The sequence below is a fragment of the Musa acuminata genome, chromosome BXJ3-11, assembly GCF_036884655.1.
Source record: "Musa acuminata AAA Group cultivar baxijiao chromosome BXJ3-11, Cavendish_Baxijiao_AAA, whole genome shotgun sequence".
Taxonomy (NCBI): Eukaryota; Viridiplantae; Streptophyta; class Magnoliopsida; order Zingiberales; family Musaceae; genus Musa; species Musa acuminata.
In genome coordinates this window covers 4,073,812-4,101,135 of record NC_088359.1, presented here as the reverse complement: position 1 = coordinate 4,101,135, position 27,324 = coordinate 4,073,812, and the positions used below count along the sequence as shown (strand labels likewise).

The following is a 27,324-nucleotide window of genomic DNA, read 5'->3' as shown; positions in this document are numbered from 1 at the left end:
CTCCAGACAATAAAAATATCTCATCCATTACTTAGAATCCATGGTTGTTTATATATACATATACATATATATTTGCATTTGCATGCTTCTATTATGTGCACGAAGGATGAGAAGCATACACGTGTAAGTATTTTATATACTGAGATCGCAGGGCATAGTTCAGATTCTGAACGTAAATAGGGAAGGAGAGCACGTTGATACTGACAGCAAGCAGACGTGCATGCCACCCTCTTCTTCTCCATCTCTCAAGATCCGAGGAGACTCTGCACGTGAGACGTGGGGCCTTGCGGACCTACGACGTGGACCCACCCATACTACATGAATCATGCACCGCACGTCGAGCAAAGGTTGACTTTTTCTTACAGGTTTTTATAGTACCCAAGTTTGACTTTTTTTTTCTTTTTCTATAGGTTTAGATATTACAACCCGAAAGGTCTTCCGGTGAGGCCTCCTCCTAACGTCACACTTCAAACTCTCGAAAGCAGTCATCATAATCGTATTAATTTCTCTATATTCAAGTTTAGTATTATTATGTGTCCCTTTAAAATCTAAAAGCTTATACGTACATATAATAATCCGTCAAAATCTTTATCAGAATATAATATATTTTTTTATTACCTATTAAATATTTAACTGATACTTTTGTGGCATTTTAGTCAAACTACTAATGGGTGGCAATCTCGATATTACAGTTAAAATCAGGGCTACCACTATTCGTAAACAGTAACAACCTTCTGCGTGTCTCCTATTTATCTGACAGTATCCCGCGCGCGCTGCCATCGCCGCCTCCCTTTCTACCTTCGTCTCTCTCTCTCTCCCCCCCTCTCTGCCTTCTTTATCTCTCTGTCTTCGTTGGTTCTCTCTACGAGCGACGTCGGAAGAAGGAAGAGAAGGGGGACTAAAGCACGAGAGAGTAAATGGAGCTCGAAAACCCTGGCCATGGCGAAACGCTAAAGAGCCGCCCGCAATACCCTTCCTTCCCCGTCGGCACCATCGATGATGGCTCCTCATTCACCTCCACCCCCTTCGTCAGCGCCCCCTCCAGCCCTGGCCGTGATGGTGGTGCCGCCACGGCCGCAGCCGGAAGCTACTTCTTCAGCTGTCCCGCCAGCCCCGTCCACTACGTCCTCTCCTCCCCTCCTTACTCCTTTTCCCCAGCCGCTGCCTCCGTGGCGATCGACGAAGCGTCCGGCTCTGGTTCGTTTGAGTTCGACGGCGCGGCTCGCGGGGGAACGATGATCTCCGCGGACGAGCTCTTTCTCAACGGCCAGATCCGCCCGATGAAGCCCTCCTCCCACCACCTGCGACCGCAGTCCCTCGCGCCGCTGATGGATCTCGACGACGACGACTGTGACGATGTAGAGGAAGCGAAGGAAATGGCGGCGCTCGGAGCCCCGGAGGAGGGCGGAAGGGGGCGGCGCCTCAGGATCCGGGGCAGATTCATCCATCGGAGGACCAGATCCATGTCGCCCCTTCGAAGCCCTCGATTCCGATGTCAAAGGAACGAGGAGGAGGAGCAGGAAGAAGCGAAGGAGCTCGAGTTCAACCCGGATCCCAAGGAGGCTGCGATGGCGCCGGACTCGGCCTCCTCCTCGGGCAACAGGAACTCCAAACCATGGATCTTCCTCAAAGATCTCCTCTACCGAAGCAAAAGCGAAGGCAGCGGGCGAGGGAACGGCAGGGAGAAGGAAAAGTTCTGGCACTCCATCTCCTTCTCCCCCTCCTCCAAATCGAAGCCCCCATTGCCGCCTCCGGCCGCATCATCGTCGGTTCTGCCCCCGGCACCGGAGCAGAACAAAACAAAGCAGTCGAAACGGCCGGCAAACGGGTCGGGAAGGCGGCGCCCCACGGCGCACGAGCGCCACTACACGGCGAACCGCGCGCAAGCGGAGGAGATGAGGCGGCGGACCTTCCTGCCGTACCGTCAGGGTCTCCTAGGCTGCTTGGGCTTCTCCTCCCGAAGCTACGGCGTCTTCAATGGTCTCGCCAAAGCCCTCAATCCCGTCACCTCCAGGTAAAACATGATCCCATCACCCAAAAGAAGATAAGAACGATCTCATACGCTCGCTTTACGTTCTGTATACTCGTTTTCTTGTTTTCCTTCACCAAAATAACTTCCTATCCTTATGTTCTGTTCCTCATAACTCTGCCTCGCATAGATATAATAGTTCGTTCTATGGGTAGACGATATAGTAGTGATGTGATGCTTGCTATGTTTGCTTAGTATAGGCATAGTTGCGTTTACTCTATACTGAGGTGCAATAATGACGCTTGTACTATTGTTGCATACATTACAAATAAGGCTGTGAGTGCGGCCTCCCAGGCACGTGACGTGCCGGGACCCCACCATTCACTTGAACCTGGCATTTGGAGACGAGGGACGGGAATCAGGCATTGTGGGCCGTACAACTGTGCATGTTGTCATCATCTCTCATGCACCGTCTCGTCTTGGTATAACTGTGGGACCTTCCACACCTGTGTACTGTGGGCATTCAGTGCTGCTTCGTAGGTTCCACCATTCTTCTGTATGCCATTGTCGTGAAGTGGGCACTTTACGAGGTGGCTTTGGATCCTCTCTCTTGTCCCCCATTCGACACGGATCAGTGACTTGGTTTCTACTGTCACTGTTCTTCCATGACACATGACAAATGACAATGTGCGCATGGTAATTGGATGGAAAAACAAAAAGAAACTCAGGATCTGAAAGAATAAAGTGGAAGAAGTAAAACTTCGATGGAAGTTTGAGTTGGTTTATTAGAAGTTGATCGAGTTATATTTGAAATCGAAATAAATTTTAATCATCTTAAAATTATGTTCTAAAAAGTTTGAGTTAGGCTTAGTAGAAGTTGATATTAGTTACATTCGATCACTTCAAAAAAAAAATCATAAATTTTAATAATTAATTATCATTTTTTTTAAAAAAAGTAAAAAAATATTAATCATCTAAAAATTATGTTCTAACTAATTATTATGTGAAAGTTTGGATTGGTTTCGTAGAAGGGGGACCTAATTATACTCTAATATATGGAGCATTCTTCGGTAAAAAGCGATAGTATTTCCAGATAAAATACCCAAGAAACATCATCTTATGATATTATAATGATAAATTAAATTATATATTTAGATAAATATTTTGTTTTAAGAGTTTTTATGCAATTAGATAGACATAGTACATATATGGTCTCAGACTAAACACATGCTAAATTAAATTATGTGCGTGTGAAAATAGAAGGTATGAGGTAAAGGACAAGATGAGGATGGACATCACTAGACCTTCTCTTCCTTTGTGATGTTACGTCTCTTTATGTCAGATCTGAGGTAGTTCATCCACCTGGGTCTGCAGCTCTTCCCACACGTCAGCAGCCCTTCCGATCCCTACAGAGACAAGAAAAAGGAAAAGAAAGAACAGCTTCGGCAGATCAGAGGTAAAGCTGAGAGTGTCACAGCAGTGGAGCTTGCTTTACCTGCATTCTTAGGCAATGACCTCCGATTTCCAATACCATTAGCGGCGATGTACTTAACCAGGATCTCATCCTCTCTTCCCCTTCTCTAACCCCATCTCCCTAACCATGTCTCCCTAACCAGTTGTGAAGAAGCAAAGAGTCTGACCTTTATATGTCGCTATTGCGAAGGTGGTCATAGTGCGACCGATGTGAGTTGGGCACAGGTCAATGAAAGAGAAGAGAGAGATAGAGAAATGGTGAGGAGACCTCCCTGTCCATCATGGGTTTGGGGTTGTCGTGGCTTTTCCTCTCTCTTCCTCGATCGATGCTACATCTTTGGTTTCCCGACTGAAGTCGTCTTAACTTTCATCTCCTCTTTCTCTGTCATTGAATTCCTCCATCCATGAATTACATATAAAATTACAGCTTCTTCTGCGTTCTTCTTGTGGCAATCATAGCATCAACGCAATACTGTATATACAAAGAAAAAAAGAAGCAGTCTTTGTTATCCATTTTAGAGTCAGTCCTATTATAATATTATTATTGTATTTCCGTTAGTATTTTTTATTTAATCTTTTAGTAAACGTATAACCTCATTTCTTGAACATGTATATGTTAAATATAATTCTTACATCGAATTCAATCAACTCTTCGAGTTAATTCAACTCTGATAACATTTGAGATCAAACCAAGTTCTCGGTGTTGCATGCCAACTCCTGATGCAGGTACAAATTAATTGATCTTTTATTTAAAATAAATTTGATTAATCCAGATGGTATCAATAGGTACGTATCGTAAATTCGATCTAATGTTATTTGATTTTAATCTTGGTATAATTTTTTTTTGTAATACATATAATATATCATATATTTTATGCTTACATCGGGTTCCTCGATCGAAGAATTGGATCTAGTTTGAAGGCACCTGTTTTGATCTGGTTGTGTACCATCCATCACGCTTCTAATCTTTCATGTTCATAGCTGAGTGAGGATTCTGCAGACTTTGTTTTTTTTACGTATTTGTTTACTTGGGGAGGAAGAAAGAAGAACAAGAAAGTTTTTGAGTTTCTGAAGAAGAAAACTCCATAAGAAAAAAAGAACACTTTCAATTTGAGACAAAGCTCTATTTCTTTTGATAATAGATAATAGAAGAAGAAAAAAGAAGGAAGAAGGAAGAAGAAAGAAGGAAGAAGACGCGTACACAAGAATTAATGTTGATCTTGATCTCTGCTGTCTTTGCCTCTGCCCTGCTGAGTCACAATCCTCCATCTCATGACGTGTTCGCCTATCCATCCGTTTGCGGAACTTATTTGGAAGCCATTCTCTCTCGCGCTCTCCTCGGAGTAGTTTTGAGAACACGATCAGACAATAGCAAATAGTAGAATAAGATCGAACAAGATTTTTTATTTCCATAATCTAAATCATCCGCGTTCATTAAGCGTTTCGTTTGCGGTGCCACCTGGCTTGTTCTTCCTGCTGCCGACACAGCGTGAAGGACGTGTTTCCGCCTGTTTCGGAGATCTTTTGTCGTTTGAGGCTTCGAGCTTTCCTTCTCTCTCGTTTCCTTCGTTTCTCGACCTCCGACAAAGGCTCAAGACGCGGGAGGGGAGCCAAAGGCGCTTCTTTTGCGCGAAAGCTCGCGGCTTGCTGCGGTTTCAGGGGGTGCAGCGATTGGACGAGGGAGAAATGGACGGTGTGATGCTTATGAAGGGGGCCCCGTCTCCAGGGCTCGCCGTAGGCCGCGATGTCGGTGCCCGACAACACCACCCGGCGACGAAAGTTAGCACCTTGGGGCCGCGTGCCGCCGCGGGGGCCGGCGGTGGGAGCGCGGCGGAGGCGTCGGGGCCCGCGGCGGCTGCTAGGCATTCCTACATGTTCCCATTGCGGCTGGATCGGCTGTGGCCCGGCCGGAGTGGGGCGGTGGCGGGGAAGCGGAAGGGGAGCGAGGAGGCTGCAGTCGCGGAAAGGGCAGAAGACTCACAGGTGCTTAAGGAGCTGCCGGCGGAGCAGCGGAGCGACAACTGGGTGTTGAAGATACTGAGAGTGAGGTCGGTGTGGGCGGAGAGGGAGGGGGCTGCGGCGGGCGGCGGCGATCGAGAGGCGGCAGCTGTTGAGGACGGCGACCGGTGCGTTGGTTGCGGCTGCGGCGGCCACGAAGATGGCTCGGAAGGGTGCGTCATCGACGGCGTGGGGAAGGAGGAGAAGTTGGTGTTCGATCGTGAGTCCTTCTCGCGGTTGCTCCGAAGGGTGTCTTTGGTGGAGACAGAGCTCTACGCCAAGATGGCCTACCTCGGTAGCCTGGCATACATCGTTTCCAAGATCAAGGTACGGAATTCCCACGCATTTCTTGAATTCGGTCGTTCTTTTTGCTTTAAATCGATGGAAAGAGAATTCGATTATGGCATATTCTGATTGAAATGTTTGGTATTTCAGTAGAGTTTCTTTTAGGATCAATTTAGGAGGACAATTTTCTGAAGTTGAGATGTTTACTGATTGGTTAAACTTTGTGATTCAAGAAAGACTGGAAATTTTGTAGTTTGGAAGGAGATCATATGTTCAGAATTTCAAGAAAGCATCACATGGATATGTTTGGTCTGATGTATTGGTTGAATGTTTAGTTCTTATTCCTCATAGAGAATGCCTTGTTCAACATGGTTCTGAGTTTTTCAAAGTGAAGCAGAGGTTGGTAGACATGAGAAAAATTGGGTTTTCATGATTTCCCTTTCCAATTTGGAGGTTGAAATTTTTGGTTGTTTTCGTCCATTCCGGTAGTTGGGCAATCCAATCTGATGAAACCTTTACTTTTATGGAGTGTTAAAAGTCTCCTCCAATCCAATGTGTTTCCACCTAACTTCACCAGACATCTTAGATTCTATTAGTTGAATGTTCTATTTTTCTAGGAGGAAAATATTTGAGACATGTTTTATTTTTGTTCCTTCAGCCAAAAAACCTCCTGAAATGCTATGGACTACGATTTGTTGCTTCGTCATTGGAGAATAACGGAAAGTCCCTAAATTCCGATGAGGCTAAGAGACCATCCCAAGATCAAGAACTGAAAGAGGAAAACAGCGATTCAGAAGAGATTGACACAATGAAGGGAAATAGTACCAGCGTAAGTACATCTGCTGCTCCCAATCTGCAGTATCAGACTACGGGTGCTCTGCCCTATGGTGCTGCTCAGACAAAGGACGGCGAGAAACCGATGGAAGGTATCAGCGACGACAAACAAGACAGAAGTGTGAGTCCAGAAGAGGTGTCTCGCATGGCCACTATAAAATTAGTCACTCAAGCAGTAGCCAGTAAGGAGGAAATGAAACAAGCCATTGCTGAGGACTTGAATTCAAGCCAGTCCTTACCATGTGAATGGTACATATGTGATGATGATAAAAGTGCTACAAGATATTTTGTCATTCAGGTGAAATTTCCTTCTTCAAAACTCTTGTTGAGTATTTCTATTATTTTCTTCTTCTTTTTTTCTTTTCTTGTAGTCAAGTAAGTTATAGTTCTGGTTTTGATTCATTTTATGATTTGCAGGGTTCTGAGACACTGGCTTCTTGGCAAACAAATCTTCTTTTTGAACCCATTCAATTTGAGGTAATATTTGTTTTTAAAATTTATCTATAAACCTTTTTTTGTGCTATTTTTAGTTTTTTTGGTTGGACTTGCTCGTTCCGTCTACATGGATTGTTAATTGTTAAATGAAAATGTGGGGCCTGTTTTGGCAAAGTCTTCGGCTTTTGCATGTTTTGGGGCAAGCTCGAGTCAAATATGTTCTGTTCTGTTCTGTTCTTTGGATATACCCAGGCACATGAGGACAAAACTCTTTATCTTTTATTTTCATTTTTCATATTCTAAAACTAATCTAAACTATCTTAGATTGGATGTGCAAGATCGGTTTGTATCAATTTCTATGGACATAATATCTTAATCCTTTTCTGGACATCACTTCTGCATGTTGATTGGCCAATACAATTCATATTCTGGCGCTTCCTAGACTGTTCTCATTTTATTTGGTGCGCTAATCAATTTGTTTTAAACAAAATAATATTGCATCTCACCTTGTGCTCATCAAGATCTCGGCTCATGCTCTAGGGACTAGATGTACCTGTCCACAGAGGTATATATGAGGCTGCCAAGGGAATGTACCAACAGATGCTACCAGAAGTCAGAACTCACTTGAAGTCTCATGGTAAATCTGCAACTTTTCGCTTCACTGGTCATTCTCTTGGGGGAAGTCTTGCACTTCTTGTGAATCTCATGTTACTGATACGAGGAGAAGTGCCTGCTACATCCTTGCTTCCTGTTATAACATTTGGTGCGCCATCCATAATGTGTGGTGGTGATTACTTGCTTCGCAAATTGGGATTGCCAAAATATCATGTCCAAGCCATAACTATGCATAGGGACATTGTTCCTCGAGCCTTCTCCTGCAACTATCCAGATCATGTAGCTAAGATTCTCAATGCAGTTAATGGCAACTTTCGTAATCATCCATGCCTCAAGAACCAGGTAAAGTTTGCTCCATTCTGAAGCTTCTTGGAATGTCATAATACATATTGAATGTTTAACGAACGCTCTTTGCTTTTGTGCCACTGCTTGACAGAAACTGTTGTATGCTCCTATGGGGAAGCTTTTGATACTACAACCTGAAGAGAAGTTCTCTCCGCATCACCACCTTCTTCCCCCAGGCAGTGGCCTCTACATCTTGGACAATTCATCAGTGGATTCAGATGATTCAGAAAGACTACTGCAGGCTGCAAGTTTAGCTTTCCTAAACTCTCCCCACCCTCTTCAGATACTTAGTGACCCATCCGCATATGGTTCTGAAGGAACAGTATATAGGGATCATGATACAAATTCCTACCTGAGATCAATCCGTGGTGTGGTCTGTCAAGAGCTTAAACTCATTAGAAAAGCCAGGAGGGAGCGCCGTCGCAGAATGTGGTGGCCTCTTGTGGCCACACAGGACGTGCATCCCACTGTTGTCACCACCAGATCTGTTGGATCAACCAACTCCAACCAAAACCATTTCAACTTTGTCAGTGTTCTCCATGGAGGAAGTAGAACACTCAAGCGGTTTGCAAGGCTGGTCGCATCTCAGCGTGTGCATATGTTTGTCGTGCTATTTTTTCCAGCACGTTTATTGCTCTTGGGAGCATTATCTGTTGTCAGTTAGTTGCTGTAGTTTGATGCAGTTGCATTCTTTATTCGTCATACAGATTCTTCCAAAGGATATTGGAATTGAAAGGAAAAAATTGTCATTTTTCACAATAAATAGAAATTAATGCATTTTTTAATCAAAAAATTAACTCATTTTTCACTTATTAACTTCTGTTTTTGCTATAACATATCTTTGCCTGTTCAAACTTAATATCAAATTTAAGAATATACATCATGAGCATATAGATTGTATTTAAGTATGAACCTCTTTCATCCCGAAGCCTTTTTATAATTTTCAGTTCTCTAATTTAAGGTACAATTTGACTCATTATAGTAATTTGTCTCGCATGCATCGAGTGTCATATTTACATTGTATATATTCTAGTATCCTCGTTGAAGGTATTTGCAGACCAATTTGTGGAAGAAAAAGGAGATACAGTATGACGAGATGTGATCAACACTCTTAAGCGCTGAGATCAATTTACCATCACAAGTCATCTGGCTTTTTTCTTTCTGGTAAGCTTAATCCTGAACTTGCTTTTTGGTCCTTTTTTACTGCTATGACTGATATGTCATGATTAGTTCTATCAGTTGGCCAATCAGACCATATAGCTCTTCTGAATTATGAGGTTTATTTGTTATTTTTTGTTTACTTAATTGGATCAGTTAATGCTTGCTTTACTTGCCATTTACTGGAAAATTCTATTAATACTTGTCAGTTTAGATAGTATTGGGACAAATATGGCCATCTCTTCTTTGCTAAAAATTTTGCTGTCTGCCAACTCATGAGATATATGCATTGCAGATATTTTTTGGCAAGAAGAGTTGCATGACAATAATTATCATTATACAAATGCGAGCTCTACATCCAAAACGTGATCAATGTACATTTCTCTTATGCTTCGTTAAGGAATAGTTTCAGGCTTCTCATTACAAACCATGACAGTAAAACTCAAAATTTAGCTTCTTTAATGAATAGTTTCAAGTGATTGAAGAGAAGCCACATATTTGCATTTGTGATCTGTCATTTTCACCACAATAGTATCGCATTCTTTTAAACCTAACTTGCCCAAATATCTGCATCTTGCTCTTCGGCAAGCATCCTTCTGTTTTCCTTCCAACATATATTATACCGTGCTATTTGTTAGAACTTAGATTTGTGTCGGAATTCCAAAAAACTAGTAAGATATGTCAAAATCATGTTTCCGTTCACTTCCTGTCCGGGCCTTCAATATCCTGTCGCCCAAAAGGGTAGGGTGTATTGGCGGCATGCTTCGAGAGGCAGGCTGAAAACTTCTTGTCACTTGGATAAAATTTTCCCAGGACTGGATGTTCCCTTTTTAGTTCTATAACTTGACTGATTCCAATGGTTCTAAAGCATCACTTTATTTTTCTCCAGCATTTCTGCAGATTATATTGGAGACTAAGGCTCAATTATTTTTCTTTCTTGTGCCATGGAAATATACACATCCAAGTGCTGGCAGGTAGTCATCAGCTCAACCTTTGTCTTGTTCAAACAAACCCTTCTGTGAAGGAGAACAGCAACAAAACTGAGGTCCCAGCTTTTGCCTGGTTGATGTTTTGAAGCTTATCTCTTCGGTCAGACGCGCGTATCGTATGCGTGGGACTATGACAGCTACTCAAGTAAGGATTACACGTCGGACGCTGATCGTTCTACTCGTAGCATGTTGAAATGTTAGCAGATAATAATGCAGAGTATTTGTATGTATTTACAGGTTGTATTTGTATGTATGTAGTCATCAGCTCAACCTTTGTCTTGTTCAAACAAACCTTTCTGTGAAGAACAGCAACAAAACTGAGGTCCCAGCTTTTGCCTGGTTGATGTTTTGAAGCTTATCTCTTCAGTCAGGTACGAGTATCGTATGCGTGGGACTATGACGGCTACTCAAGTGAGGATTACATGTCGGACGCTGATCGTTCTACTCGTAACATGTTGAAATGTTAGCAGATAATAATGCCGAGTATTTGTATGTATTGACAGGTTGCAGTCATCTCATGACAATCTACAGTCAATTGGCCTTTTCTGGATGTGTATTGGACAAAGTCATGCAAGTGTTAGAGAGGCCTACTTCTTCACGTTTTCTGCCCGGTTTTTCTTCGGAATTATCTAGTGAAGAATCCATTGATGTGTCCAACTTGACAAGGTTACAAATTTCTCATTCCTTGCTCGAGTTTCCTGAGGAAATTGTCTTCAGCATGGCCATGGTTTTAATCTTTGCTGTTCCATGAACTTTGATGCTGAACACATTAACTTTGCAGCTTATATCATGTTCTTAAGATATTATCATGCCCTGTGACTAACAAAAAAAGAAAGGTACTGTTTTATCTACAGATTGATGCAATCAATTAGCATATCAAAAGATTGTGTTTGTTCATCTTTACAATCCACTTGTTTGGTTTCAATTTAATCTTGGGCTTCATATGCTATATCAAAACAAAGAAACATAGAAATCAACCATAGATAAGACTTCAAGAGAGAAATCAACCATAGTGTTGAGATGCAATAGTTTAAGCTGACACCAAAAAAAAAGACCAATCAATATTTATATATGACGAAAAAAATAATATTAAATGGATTCTACAACCACATGCATCCCCATCATCACTCCTCACGTCACTCCTCTTAGCTGTTCTTGTCCCCTCTCATTCCAACACCATGAGCATTAGATCTCAAGCCATCTCAACACAACTCGATTGGCTCCTTGGACACCTTCTTCCCTTATCCACTACTCAAACACGTCTGAAAAGATAACTCCAACTCACGTTTTAAGTGAAGACAAGGCTTCATCACTGACCTGTGGAAGCTTAACTTAGAGGTTATGAGTGCTACTTTTCTTTGGCCAAAAGAACAAGCCAACCCCCACAACTGTTCACAGTAATCTATTCATGACAGTCGAATAAAAAGAGAGAGTGGGGTACTCATGAGGAGACGCACCTCGTTCTCATCATTACATCTCGGTCAGAGAGCTTTGTATAAGAATGTCATGCTGTAAAACAAATCATCCTCTCTTATTTTGAGGTGCATCACTTTGTTGTTTATTCCACAAGCCAAGATTCCCAACAACTGTTACCTGTAAAGCAGTATTCGAAGCTTGACCATGATGCTTGTATATTGAATCGATAGAATGAGTAGCCTAATCCTACGATCTGTCTCGCTGCGGTTGTATGTGATGATCGTAAACTTTGAGGAAACCAGTGTTTGATGTTGTTTCTTAGCATGCATAGACATTAACAGATCATGTAGTTGCATTGGATTCCTTCTTCCTGGAGCAACATTGAAGACTTGTCACGGGAGTAATTGCAGAACTATTGCTGTCGTAAACTTCATGCATGTAGTCTTTTCAATTGAAAGCTATCCACTGCTGCCTACGTACCATGAATGCCAGTTATCTGTCACTGCAATAGAGATGCAGTTTTCTCTTAAACCAAACTCCAAGAACATGATCTAAAGTTAGCTGGCTGATCTATGCATCGACTGTTTAAGACCACCAAATACTCTTTATTATTTTAGTGTTTGATTGACCTTGAATCTTTTATTTCCCAGCTTCTTACTGTCAGGATAAGAGAGTATTTTATGTGTCTTTGGTTACCTTACTGTGATGAGACGCATGTGGACATCAGCTTTGTGCTGTCCAAGTTATCATCATCACGTCCTCTCGCAAGTGTCTTTAAATTAGCACCATTATTGCCTGCCTCACTGACTCGCGCTCAGGTTTGCGGACAACAAAGGAGCTCCTCCCAAGACCTCTCATGTACGAGAGCTCCAGGAGGGGGTGTGGAACACCTGGACAACAGTGAACACCATGACAGGGACGCATGTGGAGAGCACGTCTCCCGTCTAGGGTTGTGTGCCCGAAACACGATGGGGAGCACGTCACGGACACAGCTTTACGCGAAACGAGGACGATCCATCACATCTGCTGCATGCGTTTGGAACCCTAGCAGCCATGAAGAAGGCTTGCATCTCCACCTAAATTAACCTGCAGATTAGTGGCGCCTCAGTGCTGCAGCGAGTTCTCCTTACGGTTTGCTTGGGCTTGCAAGAATCAGGTTCTCCTCCAATCATGCGCTGTGTTTGCCGAGCCGAGGGGAGGGGACGGGGGGTGAGAGAATGGATGGGGACTTGTGTTGTCACGTTGGTGGTGACTACTTATGGATGAATGCACGAAGCCACTGTGGTGCAGAAAAATAAGGATGGGATGGGGTTGGCAGTGCAGTGTTCTGGGGAATGGCGCTTCCTGCTGATGCAAGATGAGTACGTCAAGCAGGCATTAGCAAAAGCTCTGCTGCTGCTGCTGTGGATACGTCTGCATCAGTAGTCATTTTAGCTGGTTTGAAATCAGGCAAGAGTTTAACAAGCAGCTACAGTCAGAAGGGAGTAGATATTGATGGAAGCCCAATATTAAGCTGTACAAACATCTGATATAACATACTGACCATTACTAAGATGAAGACGACGATCGAAAGACGAAAGACAGGTAAACAAGAAGAGTATAAGAACAATAGAGTAGAACAAAATTTCCCTTCCATAAGATATTTTTCCCCCAGCTGTACAGTGATGCTACCAGACAACGAATTCATATCCGCATGCCCTCGGATCCCTTCCCGCCATCCTCTTTCTTCAGCAGCTCAATGCCTCGTACTTCACCGGCATTGCCCTGTGCGACAGCATGCTCCCCACCACCGCCATGTCGCGGCAAAATACACTCTGTAACATTGCGGCCGCTGCTGCGGATGCTGCCACTGCTGCCTTATCTGATCCTAAAACAGATTCGTTCCTCGCTGCATTCACCTTCTCAGCCGTCTTCACTGTTGAGGCTTGAATCGCTGCATTGGCGGCTGCCACTTTTGCCCTCTGTTTCTCTGTTGCCTCCGCCTCCATGACCGCCGCCATGATACTGGCATATCCCTTCTGCATCATCCTGTAAAGGATTGAGGCAGACATCCTCGCCTGATCCCGGATCGCGTCCAAATCTCGGTGGTCGTCCGCGAACTCCAACCGGTCCACGAACCCCACTGCCTTCTCCGGCTTATGCTTCAGCGTCAACAACAAGTGCGCCCGCTCCAACTCCGGCCGCCTGCACCCTTTAGGAACGCCGATCAGCGAGTAATAATCCACGTTGTTCCCCTCGCCGGCCGCGATGCGGCCCCGGAGCTTCTGAATCCGCGCAGCGAGCGTGTGAAGGTTGGCGGGAATGTCGCCGTACCGGATGTCGCGGTGGGGACGCCACGGTGGCCCTGGAAGCTTGCGGTCGCGGAGGATGGCGTCGTAGAGGAGCTTCAAGTGCTCGAGGTCGTGGAGGCAATCCGGGAGGGCGCCGACGGCCTCGAGGAGGTCGGCGCGGGCCCGGAGGGCGGGGATGGAGGGGTCGACGGCGAGGGCGCGGTTGCAGTCGGCGATGGCGTCCGCAAGGCGGCCCGTCGCGCGATAAGCGGCGGCGCGGCCCACGAGGCAGCCGGCCGCGAAGCTGCCAGGGAGTCCGCGCCGGGTGTCGAGGACCTTGGTGAAGTGGCGAACGGCCTCAGCAGGGAGGCTGGCATCCAGCGCCGCCACCGCGGCGGCGCGCCGCCGTAGGATGAGCTTCACGTGAGCAAGAAGCTGGGAGGCCGACTCCGAGTCGGAAAACGGCGGGGCAGCAGAGCAGCCGTCCTCCCCCGCGGAGGGACCGAAGCTGTCGTCGGACCAGCAGACGGACTCGCGGCGGGAGGCGGCGGAGGCGAGGCGGCGGCTGGTCTGGAGCAGAACCATGGCGTCCTCCATCATGCCGAGGTGGCAGCAAGCGTGGCCGAGCACCAAATACCTGAGACACAGGTGGCAGAGTACACAGGCGGTGAGCTTACCGAGATGCGACATCTCCCCGAATTGAAAACGAAGGAAAAAAAGATGACTACAAACCAAAACGGTCCGGTTTAACCAGACCGGACCGTTCATTATGTAATAAAAAGTCCAGCTGATGTTTGTGGGAGAAAAGACAAGACATGTGAAAAGTACTGATTAGCACTCGCAGCAATGTTTTGGAGGATTTAGAAGATTGGTTTAGCTGCTGGTTTTGTTTGTATTGGAGAAGAGAAAGGGGGGCAGCAAATCCAGGGTGGGACTTCAAAGTTGGATCCTCCACCCAATGGCTGACCTATGCAACTACAAGTTCTTCGAGTTTGCTCAGAGTTCCAAAGATTTTGCAGGGTAAGAACAAAGTTCATTACTTGGTTATGGAAAAAGCTTGATCAAATTATTAAGGCCAAAAAGGGTCTCGTAAAGCACTGTGTTAGTTATCTCAAAGGACTTGAGAATGGGGAATGCGGTGACCGCGATGAACGTACCTCCACTCGCCCTCCCTGTAGGAGCTCCTGGAGAGGCCGGCCAAGAGCCGGCGCTTGAGGTCGGAGACGGAGAAGCAGCGGAAGGAGTGGTCGCCGTCGGACCTCTCGCGGCCGGGGGAGAGGAGGTTGGCGCGCTCCCGGGGGAGCGGCGCGGAGGAGGCCGTCAAGGAGTGGTCGCCGGCGCCGAGGGAGGAAGTGGAGCCGTCGTCCCCCCCGCCGCCGCCGCCGCCTCCTCCCTTGTAGCTCGGGATATAGTCCTGGAGCATGTCGGCGACCTCGCGGAAGCGGCGGAGGAAGAGGAGGGAGCGGGCTTTGAGCTCGAGGGCGGCCTCGAGGCGCGGGGAGAGAGCGAGGGCGGCGTCGAGGAGGCCCACCGCCGTCGACACATTGGACTGCTCTTGCGTCGTTATGAGAGCTCGGGCTTCTCGGAGGTTCTTGTCGACTACCTGAGGATTCGCACGAAGAAGGTGACAAAGATCAGGTTTTGATGCAGTAATGGCGATCGACAAAGAGGAAAACACGAACTTCAGGGCATCTTTAATGCATCAAAAACAGAGGATGTCTTGAACAGTGAAAAGAATGGCTGCTTCTTTCATGATGAAGGCCTGAACAAAAAAGCATGTCTAAAAAGTTTGCTCTTCCGAGCATCAAACAAACAACCAAAACCAAAAGCTCACTGAAACAGAACACCAGCGACCAAAGAAGCGAAAAGGCAAGAAAGAAACAGAACGCCAGGACCAGGAGATGCACCACGGCGGTGCTGCAACACCCACCTTCCTGTTGATCAGCCACCAGTGCTTCCTCTCCGTGGCCAGGCAAGGTGAGCTCGCCGCCATTGTCCCCAAAGCATCACCTTTCCCCACTCTCCCACCCGAAGGACCCGAAAGATCTCAGCTTTCTCCGGTGTGAGCCGAGAGGACTTATTAAGGGCGAGCTCAGAGGGATCAGATGCCCATTTAAACCCGAGCAAGGGCGTGGAAGAGAGAAAATTGCCAGCTTTGACTGCCTCTCGCCCTCTCCCACTCCCTTCCCTTTCGGAGAAAGCCTCGATCCATCAACATCCTCGCTGGCATCGCTGGCAAAGATGCCTCCCCTCTCTCGCGCACCCGGCCTTATACTATACATTAAGAGAGATATGGAGAGAGGGAGACGAGTTATTCTCACCGGCCGTAAACACAACCGTCACGGGCTTCATTCAACCCTCGAGAAAAAGAAAGCGAAGCACGAAGCGGTAACCAGATCGCGTTCGGATCCAGAACCACCACGGCGATCGCTGATCTTGGCCGTTCGTTTCCACTGATGATTCCACCGAGACGGGTCGCCCGTCATACCTTAAGGTGGGGCCCACCATCCACTCGACAAGTGGGGTCAATGAACCCTCCAATCTCAGGGCAGGTAGTCCCTTTTTCCTCGATACATTTAATGCCGTCGGAGGATCGTATTTATGGGGGTGATGGCTTACCCCACAAGAATCCTGCCACCTCTTTTTCCTCTTTTACTTTGTTCTCTCTTTTCTTTTTTTCCCCCACTCCAAAGTTCCCACTTTATGGCCGGGCCCGCAGCCTTTCGCTATGATCAAGGGCTGTGATTGGACGGAGGAAGGGTCCTCGCTGTTGGTAAGCGAACAGGGAGGAATTCCGAGCGCCGCATTTATTGAACTTGTGTCCAACACCCAACCCCTAAAGGAGGAGGACCCACACCACCCGACGTGTCCTGTCACGTGGATGACAGCTGTCAAGTCCGGTTCTGGGAAGAGAGTTGACACTCTCGTTTCAGCGTCTGTCTTTAACCGAGGCTTCAGCGGCATACTTGAATTGGACGACTCCTTTGGTGTGAGCATTTGAGAGCCTTAAATGCACTTTCTATTGTGCCAAAAACTTTGTAGGTTCTATCGGAAAAGCGGTCTAATGAATGGAAACCTTTCTAAACCTGTACAAATAATGAGCCACAGCGGCCTTGGAGCAGCCAGAGATGGTCATCGTCACTGTAGGTTGTCCACAAACATGCAAGAACAGCTGTTGCTGAACATTGAAGTGTGATCACAGGTATAAACTGCCCTCCCACATTCTATCATTAAACTACTACTGGAATCCTTAGATTCAAACTGGAGTTGGTGGGAGGGCGAGGGAAAGCATTGGCTGGTAGAAGAATATACAAACTACACAAACTGCAGCAGTAGTAGAAGTCTTCATTCATATGTTGAGTTATTGTTCTACTGCACCTGCTTGATGGAGCAGGAAGACAACCTTGGTTGCATCCCTTCATTTGAGTAGGTAGTAAGAAGAACCTTTGGTCATGATATATCGCAATGGCCAGGCTCGTTCAACTCCTTAGATATGTATGGACTGAAAGATGATATATATATATATATATATATAGAAAGTGTAGATTGCAATAACATCAAAGAGTGAGCTCGGGCTCATCGAACAATGCCCTCGAGTTGGTACTGATATCATCTGCAATAATGTTGGATGCAAGAAGGAGATGATGGTGGTGAAAGCAAAGCCCAGTTGTCCGACGTGACTTGTGCAGAAGCTATGGGTAGAGCCAAAAGTGAAATACCAGGATCCACATCATTTGTATAACCATAGAATAAGACTCGTCTTTCCATCTCAATTCACATCCCCACCGAAGTGGTGGGTCTCTCTCACTCTCTCACATATTTATGCTTCATATGATGCATGGCAAGTGCTGGATGATGCTGAAGGATGATGACAAGGGGAAAGCATCAAAAAAGAAACGCACAAGTGAAGGGATGCGAGGGATGGCTTTACTAGCAGCAAGGACGCCACCATTATTGCTGCCCTTCGGTGGAGTGTACCTCACAAACAGTGAGGAGAGCCCAGCTGAAGGAGAAAGGTTCCTTAATACGAGGGCCCCCCCCCCCCCTCTCTCTCTCTGCCATGAGACCACCCCACATGACACATTGAGGTCCTCTCCATTGATATGTTGATATGGCAGCTCAGCTTGTCTGCTAGCTGAGAAGAAGGGAGTGTGATGAGTGTGGATACGTCAATCACAGTCACATTACAAGCTGGGTCTGCTAAGTCCATGCCCCATTCTTTCTCTTTCTTAGGCAAATGGATTGAGTGGCATTTATGTCAGATGCCAGGCAGGAAGAATCTCTTGTTACAGTTAAATAAGCAAGTTGCAAGTCTTAAGATTGATTTGAATGCAATTGGACTTAAAAGACCCATGCGAATGACACTAACTGTGAGTTTATTTCAGTTATTTGGTTGTTCTTTCGACCTCATCCCCTTTTCTCTCTCTTAAGACAAATTTCGAGTCGTCCCACTTGCCCAAGATTGTGTCCGTATCTCATGTTCCCTCAGCCCGACCCGTTAACAAAACGGAGTAGCCCATTACAAGATTGTCTCTGTATCTCATATTACATCGGCCCGACCCGTTAAGGAAACGGAGTGGCCCCCTACATAACAGTATGCAATAAGCAATCAAATACAACCTTCAATTTTGCAGTTGATTCATCTCGACTCTTTCGCCGTCTCCGTGCCGCCCCCGTCCCTGTAATGCTCGGGAGGCCAAAACCACTCTCTCGTCTCGCTCTTCATCTCCTCCGATCCACCCTTCGCTTCTCCTCCATCCCCACATCACTCCAAGCCCTAGCCATCCCTTCCCCCGCCAACCGCCCCGCCTCGCTTCCTGTTTCCGTTCCCCGGATCGGCCCCGACTCCTTACGCCTCGTCTCGACCCCCGACGCGGAATCCATCTGCTCCTTGCTGTCGGATCCGCCCTCTGACCGCCCCCGTGTCGTCGATGGCCTCCTTGTTCGGTTCGAACACAAGCTCACCTCCGACCTCGTGCTGGAAGTTCTCAAGTGCCACCGCCGGCTGGGGAGATCCGCCACCCTCGGATTCTTCTCCTGGGCAGGGTTCCGGCTGGGGTTCCGGTTTGATGACCCCGTGGTGGAGTACATGGCCGACTTCCTCGGCCGGAGGAAGCTATTTGATGACCTCAAGTGGTTGCTGAGGACGGTCGCGCGCAGCAATGGTCGCGTGTCGACTCGGTCCGTGGCCATTTGCATCCGGTTCCTCGGAAGGCAGGGGAGGGTCGGGGAGGCGCTTTCCCTGTTTGAGGTGATGGAATTGGAGCTCAATTGCCCTCCGGACAACCTGGTGATCAACAATGTGCTATATGTGCTTTGCAAAAAGGATCTTTCCGGTGGCTTGATCGATGTGGCTGTTAGAATCTTTCATAGGATTGTGCAGCCGGACATGTACTCGTACAGTAATATTATTGTCGGACTTTGTAGGTTTGGACGATTGGAGAATGCATTTGAAGTGTTCCGGGAGATGACCCGGGCTACTTTGGTTCCAACAAGGACAGCATTGAATATTCTTGTCAGAGAGCTTTGTGAGTTTGGTGGCAAGGACGAGACGGTAGGGAGAGTTAGCATTAGGAAACACAGCAGGCCATTTGATATTTTGGTTCCCAATCTCATGGCTGATGGAGTCTTACGACCTGCAGTTGAGGTCTTCCACATGATTGCAAGGTTGGGTATGTTGCCAAGCACTTATATTGTGGATGCACTTGTTTTGAGGCTTTGTCAAGCAGGAAAGATTGAGGAAGCAATGGGGATTCTGGGAGTGGTGGAGGGTAGGAAGCCTAATTGTGTTGCTGAGAGTTATACTGTCATAATAAAGGCACTGTGCGAGGCTTGTAGAATGGATGAAGCTTGTAGGGTGTTAGGAAGAATGATGAACCTAGGGCTGAAGCCAAAGCTCGTTGTTTATAATTCAATCATTCGGGCCTTTTGTATGTTAGGAAATGTTGTTGAAGCACAAAAATATTTTGATATTATGAACAAGAGGAGGTGTGAGCCAGATTGTGCAACATACACTATGTTAGTCCATGCAAACTGCATGATTCAGAATTGGCAGATAGCATACAAATTGTTGATGGAGATGATAGGATTGGGTATGCGCCCTCATTTCAACACTTATAACTTAGTTGATGGTTTTCTAAAGAAAAATGGAGAGCTTGATATGTCAAAGAAGTTGAAAAGAAAAATGGAGGTCCAGGACCTATATGCTCATTGCAAAGCTGGTAGGTTGGAGGCTGCTTATGACAAATTAAGCTCGATGCTAGCTACGGGGTTTCATCCTCCAATTTACGCAAGAGATGCATTTGAATGTGCATTTCAAAGGTCTACCAAGTGGGAGATGGCACAGGAGTTGTTAAAAAAAATGGAAGTGGATCATTCTCCTGTATAATGCTCAAGCTAGAATACAAGTGTATGTCCTTGATAAACAATTACTAACATTTCTTAATGTAACTTCCTTCATAAATTCACTCTAATTTCACTGAAAGTTTTTTTCTTTGGAGAATATGCAATTGCAGTTATCTATAACCAACACACATATAGGTTGCAATTTAAAATTTAGAAAAACTAGTCCAATAGTGTCTCGGTTTCGTTCGATCATGTTGCCCCATTTGGTATGTGCAAAAGCATAGAGGCACATCATCAAATCTGCAGAATATTACCTTACAAATACCAGGCTATACCTTAATTCCTGGTTCACAAGGGTTATTTGCTTCAACTCTTGCATGACTTTTGGGTTAAACTTGATTTTTTGTTGATGGTATTGCAAGTTTTTTTGTGGCTCTTCATTTTTGCTTCGTTTTGGTAATCCCTTATCAAAAATGCTTGACGTTCTTTTATGATAGCTATAATAGAGATGTTGAGCTTCATGTGTGCTTGCATTCTGCAGTTAATTGGAGTCCTTGTTGGTTTACAATGTGAAGATGAATGCTTGAGGCAAATGCCATGTTGTAGTTGCAACACAAAGTGTCATCCTCTAGATTTATATGGAACTATAGGAAAATTTGCTGTTCTTTTCATCCATATAATTTTCTGGTATACTGCTTGTACAGATAAATTGGATAATTTAGTTCATCACATAGTTCTTATGGTTGTTACTGTAGAAGTCCATGCTTAGTATTTATAATGTTAATGCTTTTGACCTTTTGTTTTGATTTAATTTCCAACAGGACAATTTTTATCAAAGTTACTTTGATTTTCTAATTTAGTGAAAAAATCTGATATTAATGTATTTGTCTTTGTATTTCAGAAATGGTAACAACACTAAGGATAGAAAAAGATCTCTTACCCTTTCTTGCTAGAGAGTGGACCCGTAAAAGATGGTTATGTCGACATTGGCATTTAGCAATTGGGGTGAATATATGATTACCCACTTTAGAAATGATTTAGAAACTTACTGAAAGAAAAGAATTAAGAAAGCAAAGAAGTCCACCTTTTTTTTCTTGACCAGAATCATTTTCTTAGGTTTTTTTTCTGATTTCTTTTGCCTACTACTTATGAATCAGAGATCAGGTGTATTTATACTCTACATATTCATACAATTTTGTTGTATTAAATTTTACGGACAGTAAGGATTTGCAGAGCTTGCTGATGATATTTAATGAATTCGTTAGGCGATTGGCAGCATTCCTTCCCAATCTTCCTGACTGCTTGTCTCCCATATTGTCACTATTAACTGTTGCCATTACTGGTCCTACAAACAACAAAGGATCTTCTCACTGCCAGTAACAGATAAATCACACCAAACTCTTGTACAAAGAATTGCTTGTTTTACATCTGTCCATCTCAGTACTGATCCTTTGGTCATATTGAAATTTACCACCACCCACCACCTCCATGCATCAACAAAGAATTTATCCTCGTTAAAGATTGGAACATTCCATCAATCACATGCAAGCCATTGCTCACTGCATTCACTCTGTATTGGTTCCAACCTCACCTGGAGGTTATGATCTCCTCAATACCTATCCAAAGGCAACCAATGCTGGCAACACTCATGGGTCTTGGACTCCTATGTATGGATAGTGGTTGACTACAAGGTATGCAATACCATACTGTACCGGTGTTTCGAGGTTGGCTCGGTACGATACGGTATCGTGTACCGAGCGCGCGTACCGAGCGGTACACCTAATTTAGGTGTAAAACCCTCCGAAAATACCTGGAAAAAAAAAATTAGGATAGGGTTTTTAAGTTAGAAATAAATATAGTAACAGCATAAATTTAGCAAAATCAATGTAAATTAGGTAAGAATAGTATCACATATCTTTTTCGGGCTTTGAAGAATATCTTGTGCAAGGTTTGTATTTCAGTCTATTACGGATTGTCCTTATGTAAATATTGAAATATCTATAGAAAAATCATTTGAATTGTTAGACTATTTTATTACACACTAATTATAATATTAAAGATCTTAATTACTCTCTAATTAAAGAAAGAGAATACATAGCTCTTGATTAGAAAGTTCTTCCTCTTAATCTTTCCAAATTTGCCTCAATTGAATTCACAAATCGTTGTTTTGTAGAGTTTAGGAGAGCACAAATGTGAGAAAAAAAGAGTTTGAGATAGTTTAAGAAAGTATAAGAATGTAATGGAGTGAAATAGGGGAGAAGAAGGGTTTAAATACTATGAAAAAGGGTTCCAACGGTCAATTTGATCGTTGGAGCACTGTAGCTCTATTACAGTGCGGTAACGGTCGAAATTCGATTTCGACCGTTACCGCCCGATATTATCCCGTATCGTCCGATATGGGGCGCCTTTAAACGTTCCGCCCGGTAGCGGGCAGTCCGCGTACTGGTATGCCGTCGGACCGGTACATATCGCCCGTACCGGACGGTACCATTCAAAATTGCATACCTTGGTTAACTACACTGCCAAACATTGACATGTCTCACTGTAATGCGATCTTCTATTTGCAAATTAGTAGAAGTATAACTGTGTTTTATTTCAATATTCAGAAGGTCAGTTTAATCAGCTAACTGGTGCAACAGGATTTCTACGTACAACATATAGAAACTGATCAAATCATTAAAAAAATAAGTTATGTTTGCTACTCGAGTCTATGATGATGCTATGATTTGGGGAGAATTGAATTATTTAGATTGGGTCTGAGCGTTAAGCCATCACTCTTCAAAAGAATGGCCATGTCAAATAAATAACTTAATTTACGAGATTCTGTTTTCTTAGTTATGGCTGCTGTATCACCTAATATGCTAAGAGTGACAACTATAGCTATTTCAAGGGGAGCCACATATGTACCCAAAGCAGGCTTGATTTGGAGTAATACCACTGTTTGTGTGGTTTATGGTGGGGTGCTCGACATAGGAGATGACGATGTTGGACCATATGTTGAGAAAAAACTGAGATTTTCTGTAAGTAGTCTTCTAGTGATATGCTAACTAGAATTTCCTTTATAATTGTTCAGGATAGTAAGTAAATTAGTTGATGTTTTATCCATGGTAGTCCAATGGCATACCGGTACGCGGACAGCCCAGTATCGGACGGAACGTGTTACAGTGCTACGGTGTTACACTGTAACAGTGCTACAGTGCTACAGTAAGGAAGAAAATATATAAAACTGTTCGGTACACCCTGGTGTACCGCTTGGTACGCCTTGGCGTACCACTCGGTACGCTGGTACCATACTGTACTGAGCCAACCTCGAAACACCGGTACGGTACGATATTGCATACATTGGTTTTATCTTCATTGTACAAATCATGGTTTGGTGATTTTCTAATGAATCATATATGAACATCAGCCTGGGAGGTTAATTAACCTGGGATGATTCTGAATTCTGTTGTTGCAGCTGTATTTATTTATTGCTTCATCTGATGATCAGATAGACTGGCCATTTATATCCTAATCACTGAACTAGATGGACTTATAGTTTTTCTTGTTTTAATCATCTAAAAGGAAAGACTTAGTATAAAGCTACTCTTTTTGATAAGTTAGGACAGATCCAGTCAGTTTTTGCTGATTCATGTTCTTTTGTTATTCTTTTGAGATCAGCCTAGATAAACATTCAAGAACCTGCTGTGTGATTGTGGTGAATCCTAATGTTTTTAGTCATTTACTCATCATCTACCTGTGGTCGATCAAATTTGCAACGCATCATTTACACCCAATAATTTGTTGAGCTAAACTACAGACAGAAGGATGCTCAAATGAAGAGTTCTTAAGGAATCCAAAGCTTGAAACTACACCAAACATGACATTATGTTTCCATGTTCTAGAAAACTTTCTTTGTGTAATGCTTATTCACAATTTCTGATAATAAAAAGTGTTTGCTAGATTAGTTCTTCCACATTTGTGAGCTAAGTTTTTACTGTTAATCACTTGTAAGAGGCATTTAGGTTCTTCAAATTATCATTTTTTTTTTGGAACAACAGAAGGACATGTTAGACTTTGTAAAGTTGAGAACATTACAGAATTAACTTATTCTATGACCCTAGTATGTTCTTGTGTTCTATAAACATCTCTAAAGAAAATAGAAGGCAGTTTTCTATCATACATTTAATCCTTTTGCAACTTATCTTCCAAGCGTTATCTGAAAGCTATCTGAAAAGGCATAGGGAACTATGAGTACAGTAGATATTTATTTTATGAAACCTTACTGGGAGACAAAACAACCAAGAAACAAAACCTTAATGTTGGTTGATTCCTTTTTTAATCTCGACAAACTTGATCATTGTGTCTTTTTATTATCAACAACAGAGCTTTAATGACTGTTAAAGACATGTAAACGACACGCAGACCAGAAAACATGAAAAAGACATTTAGCATCATCTCCGTTCCTCCTCACATAGACCACATCATGCACACCCAATTTGTTCTTTAGCTGTTAATCCTGTATGATTACATCAAGTTAGTAAATGCTTCAGAATCCAATTATCAGATTAAGATTGCTTGAGCAAAGCAAAACAATGTAATCAAATGGAAGATTGTCGTACTCTCGATCTGATGTGCATGTCGGCTTCCTTGGTGGAAGCTGGTGATGAGGTGTTGGCTGCAGCAATTGGCCATCGAAGTGAAACCATATTAAGAAAGATCATAGTACAACAACAATAATAAGAACTTGTGATGTTCCAACCATGTGTAGTTGGTTATATGGATCTGTTCTCATCACTGAGTATGTCTCAAGTTCAATCAATAGTGTTTACATATATTTTTGTTGTTTTAGGTAAAGATAGCATCAAGTATTTTGACTGATTTTGAGTGAAATTTGTTGTCCATAGCTTGGGCAAAAAACTTTTAAGATGGTTTTAATTGTATGCTTGTTTCAGAAAACAAGTGCTTTATTAGGCTTTTTTGCTTGTGATACTGCAGCTATCTAAATCACCTACTGGAGAATGCATGCCATGATCTATTGTCCATATGATTGACGTTTGATGAACTTGGTAGCAATGCATATAATCAACATACCTTCAGCTTGGGTTTTAAATTTTCAGTTGCAGTTTTTGTATTTGAACTTGTTCCTCCTACCTGTAGAATAAAGGAAATGATCAAAAACTGGGTTAGAATCTAACATTAGAATATCAGATATTTTCTTTAAATTATGGCATATCAAACCTTCTTAGAGAAGCACAATGGGCATACCTTGCTGAGGACCCAGTCTGCAGAATCAAAGTAGGCTCTTTCATGGTCCTGCAACCAGCAAAAGAGAATGATGGACATAAATTTTCTGACCCAACATGTTTATGCGTAAAAGCCTCTTCAACAAATAGAGGTTTGCTGATTTTGAAGATCAGTCTCTTCAGCAAACAAATTTTCTGCTTCAATGACATCCAACCTCATAAGAGATGGCCTGATAGCTGATAAAGTTATGTCATTGCAGTTGCTTTGTTTGCATCAGTGAGAATTTTCGAGTTGTATGGTTATTATATTGCACCATCATGAATGTGGGACATTTCAACTGGATAGGTAAGCTAGAAGGTATGAATAAATGGTGATATACTGATTAAAATTCATCATGTGATCACAAAGGAAGTTGATATTGGGTTTGAACTTTTAATGGCCAGGTGTCGAAGATTGCAGAACCCTGCAGTGGTGGAACCTTAGTGGCTAATTGTACTCAGAAGTTGGCTTGCTTACTTTACCAAGGTATCAACTAACCTTTGATATTAATTGTTTCTTAGGCACAATGCCTCCATACTTCTCCAATTTTACCTGGAATTGAGCAAGTAACTTAATTCTTTGGAGAATGTTGTGTACAATCTGAAAATAAAGACATATCTATTCTATAACCGAAAGATATTCTTGAAATACAAAAGTTTCACCTATGAAATACAAAAGTTTCACCTAAGAGTTACAGCAGGAAGATTATGAGCATAAAAATAAGAAGCCCTGAAGAAAACATTATATGATTTTTCGACATTCTGACAAAAAATGTAAAGTATTTGAATTGATGTAATGTTTATGGTCATCACTATATGATAAAGGTAGAAAAATCTTGGTGGCCCTTGAGTTCCTTTTAACCCAATAATTTGTCCTTCTTGGTGGCCCTTGAGTCTCAGTCCTTCATGGGCAGTAAGAATGTAAACGAAAGATTTTTTAATGCATTTTATTACTAGAGTTCATTTATGCAAAGCTTTTGCCACTTCTTAGTTCGTTCTTCTTAAAGCATCCTTTTATCTCATTACCTCTTCTTTTTCCCTTTTTATTGTGTTTTAAATAAATTGGCCTCCTAATTTATGTATGTGTTCGAAGACTGACATTATAAACCATGTCTAATACCCTTGGTTTCTGAGCTAATATTTCCTTCCCAATCTGCTTAAAACTTTGACTATGTTCTTAATGAATGAACTCAAAAACCTACAAATAAGTCACGAAGTAAATGGAAATGCTTCTTAAGAATCAGTTAAAAGATATCTTTCCTATTCTTTCCAGAGTTGAATCTACCTAATTGTACTTCTTCATGCATGGACATTGTTTGTTTGAATTGTTAAGTCCAACCAGTGCAAACTATTTGTTTATGTAATTAATTTTCTGCAAATTATTAGCGAAAAACTTCTCAGTCCAATTCATACAACTCACTGGACAAACCTTCGTAGCAAATGCGATGATAGTGCCTAAATTTTCACAAAGCAGAAAATTTATATTCTCTTAGTGAGATAAATTTACCTGCCTTTCCAAGCAGAGTGACTATAATTACAAATTGAATAAGTTGTTAATACAGCTGTTCTTTTTAAGTGCTCTTTTTTATAATTAAGTTGAACAAGGCTTACCTCTTCACCTTGGGATGCCACATTCTCATTACAGCCAGCCATGTCCTGTGTTTGTCTCTATGAACAAAAGAAAAAAGAGAAACAGTTTAATGCATTTAGTCTTGAGAGAATGAGACAAATGGTAATTGTTTGAAGTCTTGACTAGATGGAAGGAAGGGTCATGTGGAAGAACCTTGAGACTCGAGAAAGACTTAGAAAGAGGAGAAGAGCGGTGAAAGAATGAAACCTTACTAAGAAGGTGGATGTAAAAGAAGAGGTATAGAAAAAAGAGATTTGTTAGCTGAAGTTTCTGGTGTTAAGAGTTGGCTCATGCCACT

General features: G+C 43.4%; 5 protein-coding genes across 9 annotated transcripts; 3 read left to right on the top strand and 2 right to left on the bottom strand.

Annotated features, from left to right (window-relative positions):
• The first annotated feature begins 662 nt into the window (after nucleotides 1–662).
• On the top strand, nucleotides 663–2,137 carry LOC135652230 (uncharacterized). Its single transcript, XM_065173035.1, has one exon. It carries the CDS (start codon nucleotides 918–920, stop codon nucleotides 2,016–2,018), a length of 1,101 nt encoding a protein of 366 aa, XP_065029107.1. The 5' UTR covers nucleotides 663–917; the 3' UTR covers nucleotides 2,019–2,137.
• Nucleotides 2,138–4,682: 2,545 nt separating this feature from the next.
• On the top strand, nucleotides 4,683–10,907 carry LOC135652229 (phospholipase A1 PLIP2, chloroplastic-like). 5 transcript variants are annotated; one of them, XR_010502092.1, is made up of 7 exons: nucleotides 4,683–5,767; nucleotides 6,384–6,857; nucleotides 6,977–7,036; nucleotides 7,535–7,951; nucleotides 8,046–9,118; nucleotides 10,002–10,246; nucleotides 10,339–10,907. XR_010502092.1 is itself a non-coding variant. In XM_065173034.1 (5 exons), the coding sequence occupies exons 1-5, from the start codon at nucleotides 5,129–5,131 to the stop codon at nucleotides 8,616–8,618; spliced, it is 2,163 nt and encodes a 720-aa protein (XP_065029106.1). In that variant the 5' UTR covers nucleotides 4,683–5,128; the 3' UTR covers nucleotides 8,619–10,907. The 5 variants fall into 5 exon arrangements, 1 of the variants encoding a protein (XP_065029106.1); XR_010502091.1 differs by having other exon boundaries at nucleotides 8,046–10,246; nucleotides 10,339–10,472; nucleotides 10,605–10,907; XR_010502090.1 differs by having other exon boundaries at nucleotides 8,046–10,246; nucleotides 10,339–10,512; nucleotides 10,605–10,907.
• A 2,066-nt stretch (nucleotides 10,908–12,973) lies between these two features.
• On the bottom strand, nucleotides 12,974–16,014 carry LOC135652631 (uncharacterized). Its single transcript, XM_065173719.1, has 3 exons — nucleotides 15,718–16,014; nucleotides 14,945–15,390; nucleotides 12,974–14,424 (listed from the first exon to the last, which is right to left on the bottom strand). The coding sequence occupies exons 1-3, from the start codon at nucleotides 15,778–15,780 to the stop codon at nucleotides 13,245–13,247; spliced, it is 1,689 nt and encodes a 562-aa protein (XP_065029791.1). The 5' UTR covers nucleotides 15,781–16,014; the 3' UTR covers nucleotides 12,974–13,244.
• Nucleotides 16,015–18,421: 2,407 nt separating this feature from the next.
• On the top strand, nucleotides 18,422–20,260 carry LOC103970892 (pentatricopeptide repeat-containing protein At1g09900-like). The gene has a single exon (XM_009384812.3). It carries the CDS (start codon nucleotides 18,472–18,474, stop codon nucleotides 20,173–20,175), a length of 1,704 nt encoding a protein of 567 aa, XP_009383087.2. The 5' UTR covers nucleotides 18,422–18,471; the 3' UTR covers nucleotides 20,176–20,260.
• A 4,151-nt stretch (nucleotides 20,261–24,411) lies between these two features.
• On the bottom strand, nucleotides 24,412–27,058 carry LOC103970451 (uncharacterized). The gene is made up of 5 exons (XM_018820233.2): nucleotides 27,008–27,058; nucleotides 25,896–25,949; nucleotides 25,380–25,427; nucleotides 25,206–25,265; nucleotides 24,412–24,789 (listed from the first exon to the last, which is right to left on the bottom strand). Exons 1-5 carry the CDS (start codon nucleotides 27,047–27,049, stop codon nucleotides 24,661–24,663), a joined length of 333 nt encoding a protein of 110 aa, XP_018675778.1. The 5' UTR covers nucleotides 27,050–27,058; the 3' UTR covers nucleotides 24,412–24,660.
• Nucleotides 27,059–27,324: the final 266 nt, after the last annotated feature.